This window comes from Gymnodraco acuticeps, unplaced genomic scaffold (assembly GCF_902827175.1).
Source record: "Gymnodraco acuticeps unplaced genomic scaffold, fGymAcu1.1, whole genome shotgun sequence".
NCBI classification, from domain to species: domain Eukaryota; kingdom Metazoa; phylum Chordata; class Actinopteri; order Perciformes; family Bathydraconidae; genus Gymnodraco; species Gymnodraco acuticeps.
The window spans coordinates 225,892-247,273 of NW_022990286.1; the positions used below are offsets into that span (position 1 = coordinate 225,892).

At 40.4% G+C, this 21,382-nt stretch overlaps 1 protein-coding gene across 1 annotated transcript; it reads right to left on the reverse strand.

Moving 5' to 3' along the window:
* Nucleotides 1-868: 868 nt before the first annotated feature.
* On the reverse strand, nucleotides 869-16,790 carry LOC117549752 (protein FAM184A-like). The gene is made up of 6 exons (XM_034221820.1): nucleotides 16,660-16,790; nucleotides 14,962-15,079; nucleotides 14,698-14,730; nucleotides 12,855-12,959; nucleotides 8,564-8,802; nucleotides 869-1,439 (listed from the first exon to the last, which is right to left on the reverse strand). Exons 1-6 carry the CDS (start codon nucleotides 16,788-16,790, stop codon nucleotides 1,358-1,360), a joined length of 708 nt encoding a protein of 235 aa, XP_034077711.1. The 3' UTR covers nucleotides 869-1,357.
* Nucleotides 16,791-21,382: the final 4,592 nt, after the last annotated feature.

Below are 21,382 nucleotides of genomic sequence, written 5' to 3' on the forward strand. Positions count from 1 at the left end.
TACTGGTTACTTTTAGAACGTGATTGTAAAATATACATTCTGTCTCTGGTACCAGTTTATAATCCATTTATACTAATGTTATTTTTATTTGTTGGCTTTTTATTCTCTTACTGAAGCCCTTAAGGAATTATCATAATTATTAGTTTTTTGTATGTAGCACTTTTAAGCAAAAAATGGCATCAAGATTAAAATATTAACAGAATATAATAATGTCTGTTTGATATACAATATTTAGGAATATGAGAGCACTTGTATAAACAGATTGAGGTCCTAGTGCAAATAAAATATACAATCTAAGATATACAAATAGTGCTAATAAAACACTGTGCATATTACATTTTTGTATTTCTTTTTGTAATATTCTTATATAGCTCTTTCATGAATGAACATATATTTCTAAATGATTTTTAAACATATTTTGAATTTTTATTATATTCCTTGTATAATTATTTTTCTTAATTTTCGTACTTCAAAACCCTGTATTTCCATTACGTTAAATGCAATGTAAACCACAATCAAATAAATGACGAACAAACCAAAATAAATGTCACAATAATTATTTATTAAGCATACACATTATAATATAAATATAAAATATGCTATTTTTGTTTTTAAAATTGGTGAGACATCATTATATCTGTGTTGAAACAGACAACCATACAAACAGGTTTTTAATATTCTACCAAAATCTGCTGAAACTTCTAGCTGTAACAAACTGGATGGTGCCGTCCTAAAGACTTTGCTGTATTCATGGAGCGATATCAGAGACCCAGGTCCAGGTAAATGTCTCCGTAAACACCTCCTATAATTCTAAGATGCTGTATGCAGTGGGCCCACGTACAGAGAGAGCACAATAACCTACCATATGTTTCTTTATATATATTTATTTCTCACTGTAGTCCAACAATGGCAATTAGCAGCATGATAATGCACCACGCATTTTTTTTCTAGTTCCAAGAGACTGCAAAATAAGTTAGGAAGTTAAAGAAAAGAAAACATCAAACATACGGATGATCATTGTCACTGTACTAAGAGAAAAACTCGCCCACAGTGAAACAATCAATAATTAAACAATCAAATGAGATCAGAGTGATGGGATTTGATGGTCACTTTACTTCTACTTCAGTCAACAGGAAGTGGATGATATTTACATTGTTTTTTTAGCAAATGAATGAGAATGAAGTCCTAATTGGCTGAAGTTAAAGTGAATTGATCCCCAAATCTCTCCATGACAATAAAGAACAAATAGTTTTTAACATTTTCCGCTTTTTTTTTCTTCTTCGCTTGTTTTTCTGTACATTTTTCTCAAAGTTTGGTTGACATGCTGAATCCTTGTGTGTTGCGGGTTGGTGGTCGATCAGAAGGAGAAGTACTGAGCGAACCACTCCTGGCGCTGGGCGTCCGGGGACTCGATGGCTGAGTCCTTCGTTTCAGGAGGGCTTCAGGAAAGAAACATCCCCACAACAATAACAACAACAGGAAGTAAAGACAGAAGAAGAGAAGTCAGGGAAGGAGCCAGAGGAAGTTTCAGCAGAGAACAACACATTGAAAACACTGATAAATAAGAACATCGTAACAAATGTTGTTGATAAAACTATTACCTTACAAGTGATGCAAAGTAACCAAGTACACACTCAACACGTCATTTTAAATGCCCTTTGTGTTTCTGTGCACTATATCTTAATACTGCTATTGTTTTTGTAAAGTGTTTTGAATTGCTTTGTGTTGAAATAAGCTGTCTAAATAAACTTGCCTTCAGTACAATGTTGAGGTACACTCAAATATTTCTATTTTCTGAGACTGTATACTTATTCTCCGCTAAATCTCTAAGGGAAATATTGCATATTTGTACTCCGCTACATGTGTCCACAAGCCTTACGTACTTTTAACATAAAATAAAAGGCATGATATGATGCAGAACTAGCACATTGTCTATCAACCCAGTAGTCTTTGTATCTATAAATGCAATACATCATTAAAATAGTTGTGCATATTCTTTGGTGACATATTATCTAAAAAAGTATTAATCACAGAATTGAAATAGTTTGCTATATGGACGTACCCACAAACACAGTACTGCAATACCACCATGAAGAAAAACAAAATGTAAGATTGTTAAGATCTGTGTGAAGGTGTCATTACACATGTCTGTCCACAAGGGGGCAGCAGAGCCATTATCAGTATTTGTGAGCTCAGCTTGTATGGGTTGTTTTTAAAAATATTTGCTACAAATTGTATAAAGTATGCACTTTTACCTATGACTTTTACTGTCCATCATTTAAAAGAATAAATGCAATAATTATGATATTATAGTCAATCTGTCACAGGGGACATTTTCTTTTTATATATTGAGTGCTTTCACGGTTAATACATGATGTAACTGTTACTTCAATATTTGAGACTGCATGTTTTGTGCTTTACTGTTCAGAATATATTTGTCACTGTTAGCATGTAATGGGCCTATAATAAATGACTTATGATTTCAGCCCTGTGCAATCAGATACTGTCTCTGGTTTTTAAATGTGTGTGTATGTGTGTGTGTCAGAGAGAGATTGTGTGTGTGTGTGTGAGACCGTGAGAGAGATTGTGTGTTTGTTTGTTTATGTGTGAGAGAGAGAGAGAGATTGTGTGTGTGTGAGAGATTGTGTGTGTGTGTGAGAGAGAGAGAGAGAGAGAGAGAGTGTGTGTGTGAGAGATTGTGTGTGTGTGTGTGTGTGTGTGTGTGTGTGTGTGTGTGTGTGTGTGTGTGTGTGTGTGCAAAGATACTTTCCACCAACCATCATTAAAGTATTTAAACTATATATTTTTTGACGGTAAAATGTCGTGTGAATCTGCAGCTACTTCCTGTTCGCTCCTCGGGGGAAAACATGTTGTTCCTTAAAAGTTTGGAGATAATGAGGCTGAGTGTTTGCATCTATCAAAACAAACACCTTCCTCTGCTTCCTTAATTGGATTCTCCTTTTTACAAACAGTCCCATAACCCCTGGGCGATATATCATTTTTTAAGGAGGGGCAGGGGGGGGGGTCTCTTTTTTGTTTATGTTGTTTCCATGCTTGAAGGAGTCAATTACTTTGGAAAAGGCTTCCCTGCATGATAAAGCGTGTTTGCACAGTGCATGGCCATAATTCAGACTCAGAGGATTCTGGTGTTCATACATAAAATATTAATTTGCACACTAGATTACTTATATTAAGTCAAACCTGTAGCTTTCTATCCACCATGAAGAAGAATTTGTGGAATCTACCTTGTGATAATGATCATTTTTTGCTGTCTTTTAATGCAACTTCATGCTAAATGGTTACAATTTTAGACCCCATTTACACGGGAACGTTTGCGTTTACGCACCGTATGCGTTTTCAAAAAAGTCTTCCGTTCATACCTTTATATATAGGCTACAGTCTATGGTTCACACGCATTCGGCTCAATTAACGTGTCCGTTCACACTAGACCGCTGGAAATGCTGGAAACGCTGTAGTACATACGCCAGGCCTGTAAGTGGCGCTGCTGCCGCCACAAAATACACCAAAAGCAGCGAAGAAGGCCCCGGAGCATGGTTGCCATGGTTGCCCTTCTGTTTATTCTCCGCGGTGGACGGCGTGTGCTCCTGCTGTAGATCTCTCCGGTAGTCCACCAGCAGATAAAAAACACCCACCTCTCCGCCTCTTCCAAGGGACGAGGGGACCGCGCGGCAGAGTTTCTGTTAAAACATTTTTATTACGGGTTGTTGCGGTGCGTAAACGCAAACGTTCCCGTGTAAATGGGGTCTGAGCAAGATAACATGACTCCTTATTGATCCATGAGGGGGAGTAGGGCCATGACAAGTGTTCATATCTTTTAAAAGAATATATACAGAAAACACCAAGATGTCTACAGTATAGAATAATAATAATCTGAAGAAAAAAAGTGTCCTATTCACTGTGTATGTGCATTAAGTTGTAGTAAAAATAATATTCATCCATCAAATATGATTTTCTTCATTTATTTATGTACAAATATAGAGATTATGATGATGTGCAATGAGAGAAGAGATGAAGAGAATGGAAATGGCAGCAGTGATGTTTTGATGTTGATACAGGGAGAGAGGACATGATAAAAGAGATTGGCAGAGGATGAAATGATAAATGAAGATCAGAGGAAGAAGATAAGAGAGAAAGAGGAAGGAGAACATCAGAGGAGAGGAGGTGAGGATGTGATGTAAGGAGGGAGACGGCAGCTAAATCCTTCATTTAAAAGCAAAAACAATCAAAAGCATATTACTATCCTTCACAATGTTTGTCTGGCCCAACAGTCCCATCATGATCAGCAAAGGAACCATGTTTGTTTTTGTGCAATTTCAGCATTCAAATGTTCTTTGTTGTCTTTTGATAAAAGAGAATCTGAATCGAAAATGGAGAAAGCTTGTTGTGTTTTACATGTATCAGGAACAAGTGCACTGCTTCTGTCAGAGTGAAGGTAACAAGGTTCATCAGCAGCTCAGAGGATTTTAGGTTAGTTTTGACTTTTCAATTTGATATTACTTTTCAAAGAGAATTTGATTTAGGTAAGTTTCATTTTCTTTTTTCAGCTATCATGTAAAGAAGCAGGTTACCATATATATATATACACAAAATACATGTTTAACCTTCACATTACTTTAGTCTAAAGTGAAGCCATTTCAATTCCTATTGTTCAATGAGATGACTGAAATTCATGCTGTCACTTTTATTTTGGTAGAGATGTATTTTATCGAAAAAAGTTAAAGCAAACATTAACCGTTCAATATTAATTAATCTTATTTTTTTAAAGCAATATCGTTTTTATTTTGAGTTTCAAGCTAAAGTAAATCTTTAATTTGTAGTTTTAGTATAGTATCAACGATAACCCTATTCTAATGACGAAGGTCTCTGTTGTCTGGCTCACTATTTAGTATTCCTGTTGGGACTCATGTTAACATTTGACTTAGATAAGGTGTGTTGTCTAATACAAGTCATGAAGATATGAATACTTCAATAAATACTTCAAGGACCCGGTGGTTTAAAGGGGTCAGATTTACAACCGGCTGCTCAGAGGGTCAGTCAGTCTGACTCCAAAGGTTTGTCAGTGCATGGAGCGAGAGACACATCGTTTAATGGAGTCATTTCAGAGCACATCTATAATATCTGACCTCATACTGTCATGGTCTGTGTGTGTGTGTGTGTGTGTGTGTGTGTGTGTGTGTGTGTGTGTGTGTGTGTGTGTGTGTGTGTTGCTCCTGCCTTCCCGTAATAACAGGTTAGTCCCAAAGCTTTTGCGTAGCAGCCACCACATCTCATACTTTACATAAACAGCAGCTCAAACATGCAGCAAGAAAGAGTCAAAGTAACCAAAACATGCTCTCACACACACACACACTATCTCTCTCTCTCTCACACACACACACACACGGTATCACACGCACAATCTCTCTCACACACACACGGTATCACGCACACACACACACTATCTATCTTTCTCTCTCTCTTACACACACACACAACCTCTCTCTCTCACACACACTCTCTCACACACACACACACACACACACGCACTCTCTCTCTCTCACACACGCGCGCACACACACTCTCTCTCTCACACGCACACACAGTATCACGCACACACAGTATCACGCGCACGCACACACAGTATCACACACACACACAGTATCACGCGCACGCACACACAGTATCACACGCACACACACAGTATCACACACACACACACACACACACACACACACACACACACACACACACACACACACACACACACACACACACACACACACACACACACACACACACACACACACACACACACACACACACACACACACACACACACACACACACACACACACACACACACACACACACACACACACACACACACCAGTAAGCAACAAGAGAAGCATTTATGGACCAAAGAGTCGAGAAGTAAAACCTGCTTTTCAAAATAAAACACCACCACACACAGAGGGGACAGTCCATGATAGCAAGAGACAATATCTACTTCATATTTTGGTTTTATTTTGAAAAAATCCCATTTCCAGTTGAAGAGAAAAAGTACTGAAATTCCGATGAAGATGAGAGGATGAAGACAACGTAAAAAAGCCACACAGATATTTACAGCAAGTTTGATAACTTCCTGAACAGAAGAGGGAAACCTGCAGCATGCACACGGAAACATGACGGACTGGAGAGGACACAAAACAACATCTAAATAATAATAACATGCCCCTTTTGCATTCCAAGGCCATTCTCTGAAGCTTCGTCGGGACTCGTGTTAATGTACAATGATTATTTTATCTCTTTTAGTCAAGACCTGTGACGTCTCTCAGTATTGTCCTTTAATCTGAAAAGAGTTTCAGTCGGTCACTCGTCTGCTTCAATAGCAATCGTCAAGCTAAGTGGCTACGAAACACTGAAACAGGATATGTGAGAAAAGTAATAATACTCAATATTTAAAAGTTTGGTTTCTTTTTATTAACTCCTTTCTGCTTTAAGCTGTTGAGCCCCGAGAGGTCTCAGGCTCGAAAAGGACATTCCCAGAACAAATGACTATAACTTCACTTCTAAAAGGGGAAAATTAATAATCTTTTTTCTCAAAGCAATGATAAACCTGTGAGTTGGATGTAGAAGAGTCAGAATCAATATAGTTATTTTTTATTTTAAAGTAAATTCAGATTGAACATAGTAAAAAAATGTAAATTATTGTGTCCGTCCAAAAAAACAACTTTTGATCAGAATAACAAGGTGAGCATATCTCCGTGTTTTGCTAGCTACGTTGTGTGATGTCTGTATTTGCTTCCCCTGTCGCGAGTTCTGATCGCTCAGTGATGATACTTATACTTCTATAATCTGTGGAATCTCAGCATGTTAGCTAAGCTTGTTTGTGCAGATCCGATAAGTATATCGATCGATTTATACCTAGAGTTTTGTGCTAAGTGCGTTAGCATGTTTTCGCTCAGGGCTCATTTAGACCCTTCTTGTGAGACTTGTGTTTTGTTTCGGTAAAAATGGTTCGTATCATCAGTTAGCTGAGCTTCTTCCCGTTAGGAGGGTATGACGCATTCATATTTTTTTAATATTAAGAAGCCCTGAGATACAGTGTCGTGAAAAAAAAAAAAAAGCCCCGCCGGCGGGGTCTTTGGGGCTTAACAGGTTTTAAGCTGTGCTAATGTTAGCATGTCCAGCTAACCACCTTCAAAGTAAAGCCCCCGAGACATTGAAAGCTACATTTTTACCTGGGGTTAAAATTGACATTTAAAAAAAAGCTTGTTCATGACGATTGAATCCACTGAGTAGTATTTCTCTTAATGCTACCATATCAGAGTCAAGGCTAACGTTAAGCTTCTTCTGCTTCTGTATTTGGCATCGTTCCTCTGTCTTTATCTGTGTTCTTTAAGCCCTTTGATTCTTGCTACATGGGTCCGTTATTTATTTGTCAAAAATATTTGTATTTCTCCTTCATGTGTTTTTACACATCAATATGCAAAGCTCCTTGAGTTGCCATTGAGTTTATGAAAATGTGCGATATATAAAAATACTTGCCTTGGTTTAATTAGCATCGGTTTTAACGCGGAAGTTGAAGAGTTTTTTCTTTCTACTTCTGACTCATATCAATATTACTATAACTGATCATTTGAGAATGAATATCTGCCATCGTTTTGGGGTGTAGTTCAACTTTTACAGCAGCGGAAAGCTACACAGGCGTAGCATTACAAATGAAGGAGCTAACGATTAGCGGTCGGTCAGTTACAACACATTAGCTCTTCGGTTTTTACTCTCTGCCGCTCGAGATGACAATGACTTCATGCTCCTTATGGTTTATGGCAGGAAGGAATGAAAATGTAAACCTCCAGATATTGTCCCACTGTTTCTTTTTTAAAATCAGAAACAACAAAGATCTGGTGGTTTTTTCTTCAAATCTGAGGCACAAAAGGCCCAAAGTACAGTTTTTACATTCAAAGTCAGACCCAGACTCATTTAAAGTGCTTTAAAGGTCCCCTATTGTGCTGTTTTTCATTACTTTAGTATAGGTCTCAGATATATACAGAACATGTCTCTGAAGTGTTTGGCTCCAAACACCAAACAGATCATTGCGGCATTACCCATAATCCCCTCTGTTTCAGCCCTGTTTCCAAAGTGCTGATTCTCTGTCTGTCACTTTAGATGAAAATAAGGAGCCCCTCCCCACGCCCCTCTGAGAGACATTTGGTTAAAAAGAACACAATGGTGCTCTAGGAGGAGATTCAGGTGATAAGAGGGGGGGGGGTTACCTTGGTTGCTGATTGGCTAATGGGTACACAAGCCAAAACATTGTTATGACATCATAAAGTGGCCAAAATCTGATCAGCTCATTTTCAGACAGGTTTTTATAGAAATGGATCAGGACAAAAAGAGAGGGGGTCTTTGTTCCTGAAACGTTCAGAGTCTCTTCACACAGAGGGGACACATGTTGATGTAGAAGAGACATGAAAAAGTGGGTTTAGCATAATAGGTGAACTTTAATCTTTTACATCTACAGTTAAACGGAGGTCTGTGATTGGATGGTGGAGGGTCTCACCTCATGAATTTCTTGGGTTCGGTGGGAGGGGTCGGCGGGGGAAGAGGTTTGTTGGAGTTGAGTTCAAGGTGGTGGAGGGGGGAGTTGGGGAGGGGCTCTAGGCGGCCGGGCTGGGCTGGGAGGGGGGGCGGAGGATGGGGGGGCTGCGGCCCACTTCCTGAACCCGCCGCCTCCAGAGCCCTGACACTAGGAGAGCTGCTGAATCTGCTGCCTGCCGCCTTTTCATTCTTTTTCTTTTGCTACACAGACAAAAAAAAGAAAAAAGGAGGGGCACGGGGGTCAAAAAAGGGAAGTTTGAAAAGGAAATAATAATAAAAGGTTATAGTCCGTTTGCCAGATCATAGAGTGCGAGTGTGAACGAGGAAATGTTGAGTTCCACAAAGTTTCATGAAAGAAATGTAGAGTACGGCTCTATAGAAATGGAGCATGCGCACTTCTTCAGAACTGCTTATAATAATAATAATACGTTTTATTTCGAGGCGCCTTTCAGGACACCCAAGGTCGCCTTACAGTGCATTTAAAAGTTAAAACAGCTAAAACTAAAACTAATCTGTCATCAATGTTGTGTTTTATATATTTTAAGTGTGTTGTTTTAACTATAATGAATTTGTACTCTCTAAAGTGTCTTTGAGTGTCTTGAAAAGCACTCGATAAATAAAATGCATTATTATTATATGTTGGGCGATTTGCACAAATAGCGTAAATTGCATGAATTATTAGCCTATGCAGACAATAGTTTAAAATGAATTGGTCGATTTGGACAATTTTGGAGTGGTTTTGTAAGTTCTTGAGGATGCTGAATCCAGTTCTGACATTTTCAGGTTCAGAAATGGCAGTTTTAACCAGAAAGTGGTCATATTTGTTCTCCTGGTGGGCTGAATTTGAGGAATCTCGGGTCCTTTTTAAAGTTTCGGGGAACCAAAACTGCCATTTACTATCCTGATAATGTCAGAAATGTATTCAGCATCTTCAATAACCTCAAACAACACCAAAATTATCCAAATCCTTCAAGTTATTTTTGCTATTGTCTGCATAGGCTAATTAATGCTGATTAATGAAATGTTTGCTAATTGCCTGTGAGCATCCTGAAGTTTCTATGTGTTGGGGATCCGTACTATACATTTCTAACATAAACCTATGTGGTACTCAACATTTCCAGGTTCACCCTGCTGGCAAGTAGACTATAAGGAGAAATGGAGGGAAAAGGGGGGGGGGGGAATGGAGTGCTAGAGGTCGTATCATCCAGCAGCGTGCTAACTGGATCCTATTTATCGAAAGCAGAGAGAATCTGAAGACGGACATGGCTCAGTCTGAAAGCAGCTCGCAGCAGAATGGAGGTTCAGATGAGGAGAGATGTGTCAGAAGCAGAAAACATCTCACACTAACAAAATGGCTTGGAAAGCAAAGGAGAGCTGGAGATAAAAGTCAGAGCGGGACACGGTGAACAAAGGACACGTATACACACATGTGGGAGAAACACATGTAACAGGGAAACATAAATACTGGAGGATATAGAACCTGAGGGGTGGGGTCCACACATTTATACTCATCATGCAGCGGGACCATTCGACTCAAACACACTGGGAAGATTCACTTTTTGTTTGCTTGCCGGCAACATATTCTCATTCTGCATGAGCACACAATTTTCTAACAGGTTTGGTCATTTTCAATCACTTCCATTCCACTTAAACGAACATAAATACATAGGAAATGGCATAAAGTGATCACAGTTATAGGTAAAAAAGCTGCAGAGAAAATCCATACTATACAAATGCTGGTTAAGGTAAGCTTATGGTGCACAAATGCAGTGTTCATTAAGCCTTTAAATAAAGAATAACATTGAAAAACAATACATTTTATGATTTAATTTATCCTAGACGTTGACAGCTTATTTAAAAACATGTAGAAATCCACTGAAAACACAGCCGAGCTGTTGCTAAGTATTAGTACTGTTTTAGCTAATAATAATTTGATAAGTTAGCCAACCTTTTTACATGTTTTCCACAGCACTCTGTATTGTAGTCTACTTGAAGTCTAACATTTGAAGCCTTTTAAGGATCCGCGAAAAAACCCTGAATGAACATAAAAATGTAAATTAGATGGAAATCTACACGAGGAATTACGGAATAATCACCTTAAAGGTGGCGTAGGTAAGTTTGAGAAACCGGCTCGAGATACACTTTTTGTTATATTCCATGGAATGCTCTTAACATCCCGATAGCAATGAATACATTAAGTGCTTTGACAAAAAATCCATAAAAAAATGCCATCTGTGGAAGCCGTGGCGCTGTAAAAAGCACGACCAATCATTTTAGCCGGCCCGGCTAAAGTAACTGGATGGCCTACCTGCCTGTCAGCCTTCCATCGGGGCACAAACTTATCTCGTGCCCTCATTGGTCATGTGCGCGTTCGTGTGTGTTGGAGGAGGAGCTCTGTGAGGAAGTGGCAGATTTTCTCTGGTTGTGTATTTTCAAATTCTAGCGATCTCGCGCTGGTTTCTCAAACTTACCTCCCCCACCTTTAAGCACTATGATCACTTTGAGCAGTTTCCTAGTGAATCTAGTTGTATATATTTGGAGCTGCATTGAATTTAAATCACTTTAACTTGTAGCTTGCTGTGAAGAAATGAGACCTCGGTTTTTACTACCGTTATCCTCCTGATTTTTTTCCCCCTATAACGCTGCTGTTTCCTTTGCTCTTGTTGCACTAAAAGGAATACACTTTTGTAATTTCCTCGCCTCTTTCACAATCTGCTACTTGCTGTAAACTCTGAAAATGTTTGCTGTTTTCACTGCAACATCATAAATGTGACCTCAAAACGGTCCGATTCATTACCGGAAATTGCAATAACATTTGAAAGTAGTGCTCATGACTTATGGTTGTTCCAAAGCAACAGTACCTCAGTGACCGTCAGTACTGATTGATCCTGTGTTTGACAATGTGTATGTGTGAGTATGTAGGTGTGTATATGTATGTGTGCATATATGTATATCAATGTATGTATATGTGTATATGTATATATGTCAATCAACAGGTAAAGCCGATTAATAATACTAATAACATCAATAATAATTAGGGATGCACGATAATTATCGGCCCGATGATTATCGGTCCGATATTAGGAATTATGACGTCATCCCGATAAACCCGATACCAGTATTAATAGCCCCGATAATATACAATATATGTTTTGGGTAAAAAAAAAGAAAATAAATACTGCGGTGTGGGTGGATTGGGATGAGGGGCGCTTGTTTTTCACTCGGCTCCTCCCGTTTTGCCAGTACTGTGGTATTAGTGGTTTAGGAAGAGGGGAGTTCTTCACAAATCCAGCGCTCCCTAACTCATGCCTGGCTGTGACGCAACTCAAGGCATATGCTCGAACCGGAGCTGCCTGGACGCTGCAATCATGTTGCGCACTATCCGTGCTGAGTGTGCTGACTTTTCGTACAATGTCCCACTGTCTGGCTTCCTGCATAAAGTCAAGTGCAGTTGTGGCGAAATGTCGCTCCTCTGTTTTCATTTAAACAGCTCCTTATATCCGTTAGCGCAGCTAGCTAGCACCAGATGCTAACAACAACAATGCACGTAAGGTCTCTCTCTCGCTCTCTCGGGCCACACATACACACACCCTCCCGGTCCTCCCAACAGCCAGTCGGTGCCTTCCGGTGAGCGTGGAAGTGTGGTCTGCCACAAGCGGGCGGCAGGAGCAGGGCTGTCAGCATCAGCTTGTAGATGGTATTTTAAACTCGATGCGCTCTGAAACTACGGGGCGGCCGAGGAAAAAAAATACACATGCGTTAATCGCGTTAAAATAATTAGTGGCGTAAACATTTTTTTGTTATCGGTATCGGTCTTGAGAAGCAGGAAGTTATCGGTATCGGTTTCAAAAACCCAATATCGTGCATCCCTAATAATAATGCATAAAAATGAAAATTATTGCAGATTATAGATTATAAATAAATCATTTAGGGACAAGGGGGTGAGATTAAATAAATTATACTTCTTCTCACTCCTTTTCGAACACTAGATGTGGCACTGTTTATGTTGCTAATGCTGTTGTTGTAAATGTAATTTTTTGTTTTGATTTCTCTTACATGACTATGCACTGCAACATTTGTTTTGTTTTTGTAATTATTTATTTTACTTGTTCGAAATAAATGAATCAATCAATGAATGAATCAATCCTGTGAGGGCTCAGCAGGGATGGAGGTGAGATGGGATGCAGTGGATATCATCTTTGCGGTAAAAAGGCTCCTCCCTGTGTGTGGCGAGTCTCAGAGTCAGCGCCTACCTTAATGAGCGGGTTGATCACTCCTACGTTGGGACTGGCGTTGAACACTTTGTTGAAGTTCGTCTCCCTGTTGACGAGTTCCAGCTGGTAGTACTTCTTATCGTCCTGGAGGAGAAGTAAACAATAACATGTTATCTGAAGGGAGACTCAGAGGACTCCAAACTGTCAAAAACAAAAACAGAATCCCATGCCACTGCACCTGAAAGTAAGAAAGAACCAGGAGACCCTGCAGGCAAAAACATGTTTTCATGCTCTGGTCAATTTTAAAAGTTTGGGCTTTTTTTGTTTACATAACAAGGTTTCAGATTTGTGGGGAAAAAACATCCTAAATTCACCATTTTTATTTCCATCTGGATATGTGTGGTTTCTCCTGAACTCACTGAAAGTATGCTTTAGATAAGCGGTTCCCAACCTGTGGGCCGCGGCCCCCTAGTGGTCCGAGAAGGCATTGCAAGTGGGCCGCCAAATAATTTGCAAAATATTATCATTTGTGTGGAAACATTTCATTATTAAGATTTTTTTTTATTTGAACCTCTTTTGCTTTCTCTTTCTTGATCCTCCTTAGCAACGGTCATTACAGTGGACTGTTAAACTGGAGTAACAATGTGTCACATGTTCTGAATTGACCAATCAGAACACTATTTAGCCTCCGTATTGTGGTTGAATCATAGACTGTATATATAAATGGACGTAGTGTCCGTGACGTCACCCATAGGATTCTGCAGAGTTGCCGAGAAGCCCTTAGTAGGCAGAGTCGGCCACTAACGGCTCGACTGTCACGTCAGAGTCTAACTCCCGCCTGCTCCAGCCTGATCCAAATAAGCGCTAAGAGGCGGAACCTCCAAAAGCCATAAGATAAGTCCGATATTTAAATGAAGAATACTCCACCAGGCACCAACACAACAAACACGTCCGGGTTCAAGTTGTGTTCCCGGGATCAGCCCAGCAGTTGAGCCCCTGTAGCATCCTGGAGCTTACTGAGCTAACGGAGCTACTAGCAGAGAGACAGAAAGCTAGAAGTAGCACTCACTGCAGAGACCTGTCACTCAAGGTGACCACGCCCTAATTTATGCAAACACATTAAGACCTAATATAACTAAAAGGGTTGCGTTCTAAAACAATTCACCGCCCACACAGTAGTCATGAAGGGGGAATCTAACTATACAGAGAATATGTTTTTTTTTAACCACGATGTAAACATGTTTATTTCTGCTGTAAAGTTGGTCATTTTAACATCTATGGAAATTGGTCCCTTCTGCAGACTTCTCCTACTGGCCACTAGATGAACTGCAGTTTGAGGCACTTCCTTATTGGCCTCCCGGCTCTGCCCCAGAGTTTGCCGCTTGGGTTGAATGTGGGCCACGGACATTTTTTAGATTCTTAAGTGGGCCCTGAGCTGAAAAAGGTTGGGAACCGCTGCTTTAAATAATGCCTATTTTTACTTATTTAAACATCACATTTCAGTGATTTTATGCAAAAATACAAACACATGATTTTCTTAATGTCTGTTATCAACTGGGGAAGTTTGAGGGTGATATTGATTAGTCCAATTTTAACCATGAAGTGTCTTTCAAAATGTATGTGATTATACAATACATATCTTTAAAGGAGGTTTTCTCAACATGAGTATATAGAACAATACTCTGAAGCTTTGTTACAAATGGGCTTGTTTACCATTCACAGCCTGATTGATATCATTATTTTACTGAATACAAGGTGAAATAGTTTTTTCTTTTTGGCTTTTGACAGTATTTTATGATGTATAGATGACACAAAGATATATCCAAAATATATACACTTCAAAAATCTTTAATTTTAACATGTCAAGAAAAAGAAACACAACCTTTGAACCTGGCTTTATCCAATGTTCAGATTTCTGTAATGCAAAATATATGCAAATTGGCACAGATTAATAAGAGAATGCCTCATTTGCATATTTAAACATAACATTTCAGAAACTTTAATACAAGAAAACTATCTGTATGTAAGTTAGTGGGGAAGTTACATCATAATATCAATTAGATACAATCTTTACCCTATTCACAGTAGTGTCTCAGTTTACGGTATTTATCACACACATGTATTACCTGGTCAGCAGTTTACCTACCACCAGTTTCTTGACGAGGGATTCCCTCTCTGACACCATGTCCTTCAGCTCAGCGATGACTTGCAGATCTTCATGACGACTCTCTCTGTTCCTGAACTTATCCTCCGTTCCCTCCAGCCTGAGACACACAAAAACAGACGTAAATATTCTCCACCGAAGATCCTCTGAACACCATATTAGATCTGAAGTCTGAGGTAAATACAAGGAAGTGGTGATGTGTAACTCCTTAAGTACAACTTTGAGGTACATTTAGTTACTTTTCAGAGGACAACATTGAAACCATAATTCAAACGTGTTAATATTGAATGTTTATGAAGAACCAGAGAATATATTGGCCTGTATGTGTACTTCTTAAGCTAAATAAACACTTAACAATCCTCCTCACAGGGAAGTTTATAGAGAAATGTGTTTTCAATAGATAAGCAACAACGATTACTATTCAACATTATGTTAGGGAGTTACAATAAGTAAAACAGTAAGCTTTAGACCCCATTTACACGCGAACACATACGCATATGAAACGCAAACGAACCGAATACGATATCAACAAAGTCTTCCGTTCACACGAGACCGCTCGGGAGCGCTGGAGACGCTGTAGTACATATGCCGGGCCTGTAAGTGGCGCTGTACTTTCGCCACAAAATACACCAAAAGCAGCGAAGAAGACCCCGAGCATGGTTGCCCTCCTGTGTATTCTCCGCGGTGGATTTAGCAACATGTAGTTCATGTAATTCTCCATGTCCACTTGTTGCTGATGGTTGTAGTAGAGGAGCAGTAGCTACTGACCATGCTACAGCAGTGAGCAGCAGAGGAGGGGAGAGGCGGGGCTATGGCTTCATCGTTATCAGGAAATGATCGTATAGGGCGTACACACGGAGTCGTTTGCCCCCCAGAGCATTCCGTTTGCAGATCTATCCACCTTGGGACCCGTTATCGTTTGCGGGGTCCGTTTCCGCGTTTCCGTTACGGCCTCGTGTGAACGAACGGGCTATACGCGAGAGAAAGGTAGCAGATACAACCGTTTGCGTTCTCGTGTAAACCTTAAACATCTACAGCACTAAAATGCAACATATATTAATGCAGAAGTCATTTTAATTACAGCAAAGCATAAATGTAATAATAAAGCATGGAGCGTGGGAGGGAAACTCCCTATCGTTTGGATTTTAGCCTTTGCAGACCATTTACATGCACACAAACGTATATAACACACTACAGGAGAGGGATAACCCCAAAGGGCCTCTTTAAGAGAAGGATCTGAATACCTTTCCCACCACTACACCAATTATTAAGTAGTGAAAATGCAAGGCAACGCTCCTCCTGAGGGGGAAGATGAAGGTTAGGAGTGCAGCGTAAAATATGCAACACCAAGTATCAATTACACATAGAATAGAATAGAATAGTTGAATGTACAATGAGATAAATGCTTCTCCCTTTCAAGGGTGCCATCAAAACAAAAACAAAACATCACAACATAAGACAACAAAATACACGCAGCATACTTAGGAATAAGGAATAAAGAGTAAAGTGCAGTAATTATTTCCAGGAGTATACAAATAAAATCTGTAATGTGTGTATTTATAATAATAATAATAGTAATGATATATATGTATATGTACAGAGTCACATTGATTCACATGTCAGGTGTTAAGAGCAATGATGGCTCTTGGGAAAAAACTGTTTGTTTTGGATGTGATACACCTGCAGCGCCTGCCGGAGGGCAGCAGGTTGAACCGGTGAAAGCCGGGGTGTGAACTGTCCTTGATAATGTTTTTGGCTCTACTGAGGCAGCGGGAGGTGTAGATGTCCTCCAGGGAGGGCCTGATGGACATCAAAAGGGCCAGGTGTAAGAGGCCGAGTTGTTTCATCAGCTTTTGATCAATAAAACAGTAATTGTCCCTTTCTGTTTCTCATCACCAAAAACATTACAGGCTTTTGTTCGTTCAAATAAAAAAGCACTTCCTCCGGAGGTTGTTTTTGTTCTGCGAGTAAAAAAAAACGAACTGTTATGATGGATTTTTGTTATTTTCCATCCGGTCCCCTCAGAGAAATCACCACTTGTGTAAAACCTCTGATTCATTGCACATTCGCTGACATTTCCCCAAACGCAACACATGCTAAAGATCGCTGAGCAGAATGGCCATTAGCCGGGTTTTGAAGCGAAAAACAATCACTCACAGCTGACACCGCTGCTGGGAGATCACTCATTTTGGGGAGATTGTTATGCAGAAGCTTCTGGACGCCTCCATTTGGTCACAGCAGCGTTTAGGTAGGAACTCATGCAGCTCGAAAAGTAACTTTTTATCCAGTCATTTGAATAAAATCAAAGCGAAAGATATGATGTAATCACTAGTCGTCCACTTCTTTACGGTACATCTCATTATTGTTTCAACATTATCATTTGAAACATACATTATTCATCAGTTTGTACTGAGTGCTTCATTTTTTAAATAGTTTATACATTATTCGAATATAGGAATAGTAGATAGGATTACTTAAAATATAGTACCTTATATTTCATATTTTTTCCCTTTAGACCCTTGCGGTTTATTCTTAAAAACCCTTACCCACCCCCCATGTTCCCTCTGCTGGTCTATGGCCTTGTAGAGGGTAACGGTTCCCTCTGCTGGTCTATGGCCTTGTAGAGGGTAACGGTCCCCTCTGCTGGTCTATGGCCTTGTAGAGGGTAACGGTCCCCTCTGCTGGTCTATGGCCTTGTAGAGGGTAACGGTTCCCTCTGCTGGTCTATGGCCTTGTAGAGGGTAACGGTTCCCTCTGCTGGTCTATGGCCTTGTAGAGGGTAACGGTCCCCTCTGCTGGTCTATGGCCTTGTAGAGGGTAACGGTCCCTCTGCTGGTCTATGGCCTTGTAGAGGGTAACGGGGTACAGAGTCGCTTAGATAAGCGGGGGAGTGCATCTGACGAAGAGATAGGTTGTTGTGCTCCCTCTCTCTGTTTCTTATCCTATATCTAATAGAACTGCTCGGGTCTTGATAGATTGAGTGGGGAAGTTCATGAGATCTTTCTAGAGGGTTATCAAGAATAACTTTTATCCAATGACCTTTTCCCTCTCTGTCTGTGTCTGTGTATTCTCTTGTTCCGATTTATTTTGCCATTATTCCTTATATTTACTGCATCATTTAAGTCCAGATTTCAACGGAAATCCTCGATCCCTCACATTTAAAGAGCCTGTGACAGCCTCCCAACAATGCAATGAAATATTGAGCTACTAGTAATCTCGAACAGTCAGCTTAAAAAAGAAGGTGCGATACCGTTGACAGTTTACGTGGGCTGGGCTGGGCCGGTACCGAAGTGGGCCGGTCGGATAAGTCACTAGCACATCCCCCACTCCCCCCGTTGACAATTTACTAGCGGTACCGAAGTGGGCCGGTCTGATTTTTAGTCCCATTCCACCACTGGCTACATGACCGTATGATCGCCCATATTGACGCACCTAATTCCTAAACTTCTAACAGATACAACATAAAGCGATCCTTCAGCCTCATATGAGCTCTCAGACACGTTCAAATTAAACTGTCATCGCTGTCTGAGCTTGCTGCTGTGTGCGCCATCGTGCGTTTGCATGCAGATGCTGGGATCCTGAACGGTGCAGCTGGAGCTCTGTGCCCGCCACACATTACATTACATTACATTGCATTTAGCTGACGCTTTTGTCCAAAGCGACTTACAATAAGTACATTCGACCAGGAAGACACAACCTTGAAGAAAACAGAATCATATAAGTACATCAGGTTTCATAGAGCTAAACATTTCAAGTGCTACTCAACTGGCTTTAGGTAATCCAGTCCTTTATTAGTATAAAAGTGCTTCGTTAATAGTTCTATCGCTCGAAGTGGAGTCGAAAGAGATGAGTTTTCAGTTTGCGCCGGAAGATGTGCAAGCTATCTGCCGTCCTGATGTCAATGGGGAGCTCATTCCACCATCTTGGAGCCAGGATAGCAAACCCACGTGTTTTCGCCGATGGGAACTTGGGTCCCCCTCGCAGCGAGGGCGCAACGAGTAATAATTTGGCGGGATTTGAAGAATCCCCAAGAAGATCCAGAATATGGTCAACATTGAAGGGCAGATTTATGGTTATCAAAGTACAAATATCCCAAATCAGTTCAGTAACGGTTTCAAGGGGACAATATTTACTCAAATGTATGGGTTTGGGTGATGTGTGAAACCTGTGTCACAGGCTCTTTAAAGGTGGGGTAGGTAAGTTTGAGAAACCGGCTCGAGATACACTTGTTATATTGCATGGAATGCTCTTAACATCCCGATAGCAATGAATATCTAAAGTGCTTTGACAAAAAATCCATAAAAAAAGTTCATCTCTGGAAGCCGTGGCGCTGTAAAAAGCACGACCAATCATCTGAGCCGGCCCGGCTAAAGTAACTGGATGGCCTACCTGCCTGTCAGCCTTCCATCTGTTCACAAACTCATCTCGTGCCCTCATTGGTCATGTGTGCGTTCCTGTGTGTTGGAGGAGGGGCTCTGTAAGGAAGTCTTAAGGAAGTGGCAGATTTGTTCCGGCTGTGTATTTTCAAATTCTAGCGCGCTCGAGCCGGTTTCTCCAAAATTACCTCCCCCACCTTTAAGCTTATAAGAAATGAACAACCCATAACAAGAATGAACAATGACTGAAATAATTCCTTAGGGAAATGTAGAATTCAAAGCCTTGATTATCAAATAAATATGCATGTAATTATGATAATAAAGAATGAATAAAAACAAAATAAATCAAGTTTATTTCCCAATTTATTTATTTTTCTGTGTTTATTTATTAACTATAATGTCAGCTTGAGTCCTTCGTGGTTTTTCACCAACTAAGATACAGACAAAAAAACATCTCAAGCGTCTTCAGTGTCAGTAAAATTCACATTTCTATGAAACAGCCACTGACTTTACCAACAAGTGTTTTTTGTTTTTCTTCAGTTGTTTATCGAGCATATTTCGCCGTTTTACCGATCCTCAATGTGACAGTGATCTAAACAGCCTTTCACTTCCCACTCGGCCGCAGTGCGAGGTTTTCTGTGACATTTAGACTCAGTGTGAAGTCACACTTTGGAAAAGGCCGAGCATCGTGGCAGCTTGTCGTCTCGATTAAACCTCGCTCTCTCCCAGGACTGTCCGCTGCTCTACAGGCTCCTCCTCACTGACACTGATACACACTGATCTGCACTTTCATCAGATTTACTGTCTGCTGCCCATTCATCACGTTCACCCTGTTCCTCCAAAAGCTCTTTTGCTGCTCAGGCAGTGTCTGTGTTTCCGAACAAAGAGAAAGACTATGCCAGTTCAATTACGGGTGCTGAGCTTTCTTTCACAATAACTTGAATCATTGAAGTACGTTAACATCAACATGTGTCCCCTCTTCTTCATGTCTCTTCTACATCAACATGTGTCCCCTCTTCTTCATGTCTTCTGTGTCCCCTCTTCTTCATGTCTCTTCTACATCAACATGTGTCCCCTCTTCTCCATGTCTCTTCTACATCAAACAACATGTGTCCCCTCTTCTTCATGTCTCTTCTACATCAACATGTGTCCCCCTCTTCTTCATGTCTATTCTACATCAACATTGTCCCCTCTTCTTCATGTCTCTTCTCTACATCAACATGTGTCCCCTCTTCTTCATGTCTCTTCTACATCAACATGTGTCCCCTCTTCTTCATGTCTCTTCTACATCAACATGTGTCCCCTCTTCTTCATGTCTCTTCTACATCAACATGTGTCCCCTCTTCTTCATGTCTCTTCTACATCACATGTGTCCCTCTTCTTCATCGTCTCTTCTACAATCAACATGTGTCCCCTCTTCTTCCGTCTCTTCTACATCAACATAGTGTCCCCTCTTCTTCCATGTCTCTTCTACATCAAGCATGTGTCCCCTCTTCTTCATAGTCTCGTCTAATCAACATGTGTCCCTCGTCTGCATGGAGATCCTTCTACATCAACATGTGTCCCCTCTTCTTCATGTCTCTTCTACATCAACATGTGTCCCCTCTTCTTCTTCATGTCTTCTTCTTCATCAACATGTGTCCCCTCTTCTTCATGTCTCTTCTACATCAACATGTGTCCCCTCTTCTCCATGTCTCTTCTACATCAACATGTGTCCCCTCTTCTTCATGTCTCTTCTACATCAACATGTGTCCCCTCTTCTTCATGTCTCTTCTACATCAACATGTGTCCCCTCTTCTTCATGTCTCTTCTACATCAACATGTGTCCCCTCTTCTTCATGTCTCTTCTACATCAACATGTGTCCCCTCTTCCTCATGTCTCTCCTACATCAACATGTGTCCCCTCTTCTCCATGTCTCTTCTACATCAGCATGTGTCCCCTCTTCTTCATGTCTCTTCTACATCAACATGTGTCCCCTCTTCTTCATGTCTCTTTCTACCTCACATGTGTCCCCCCTCTTCTTCCT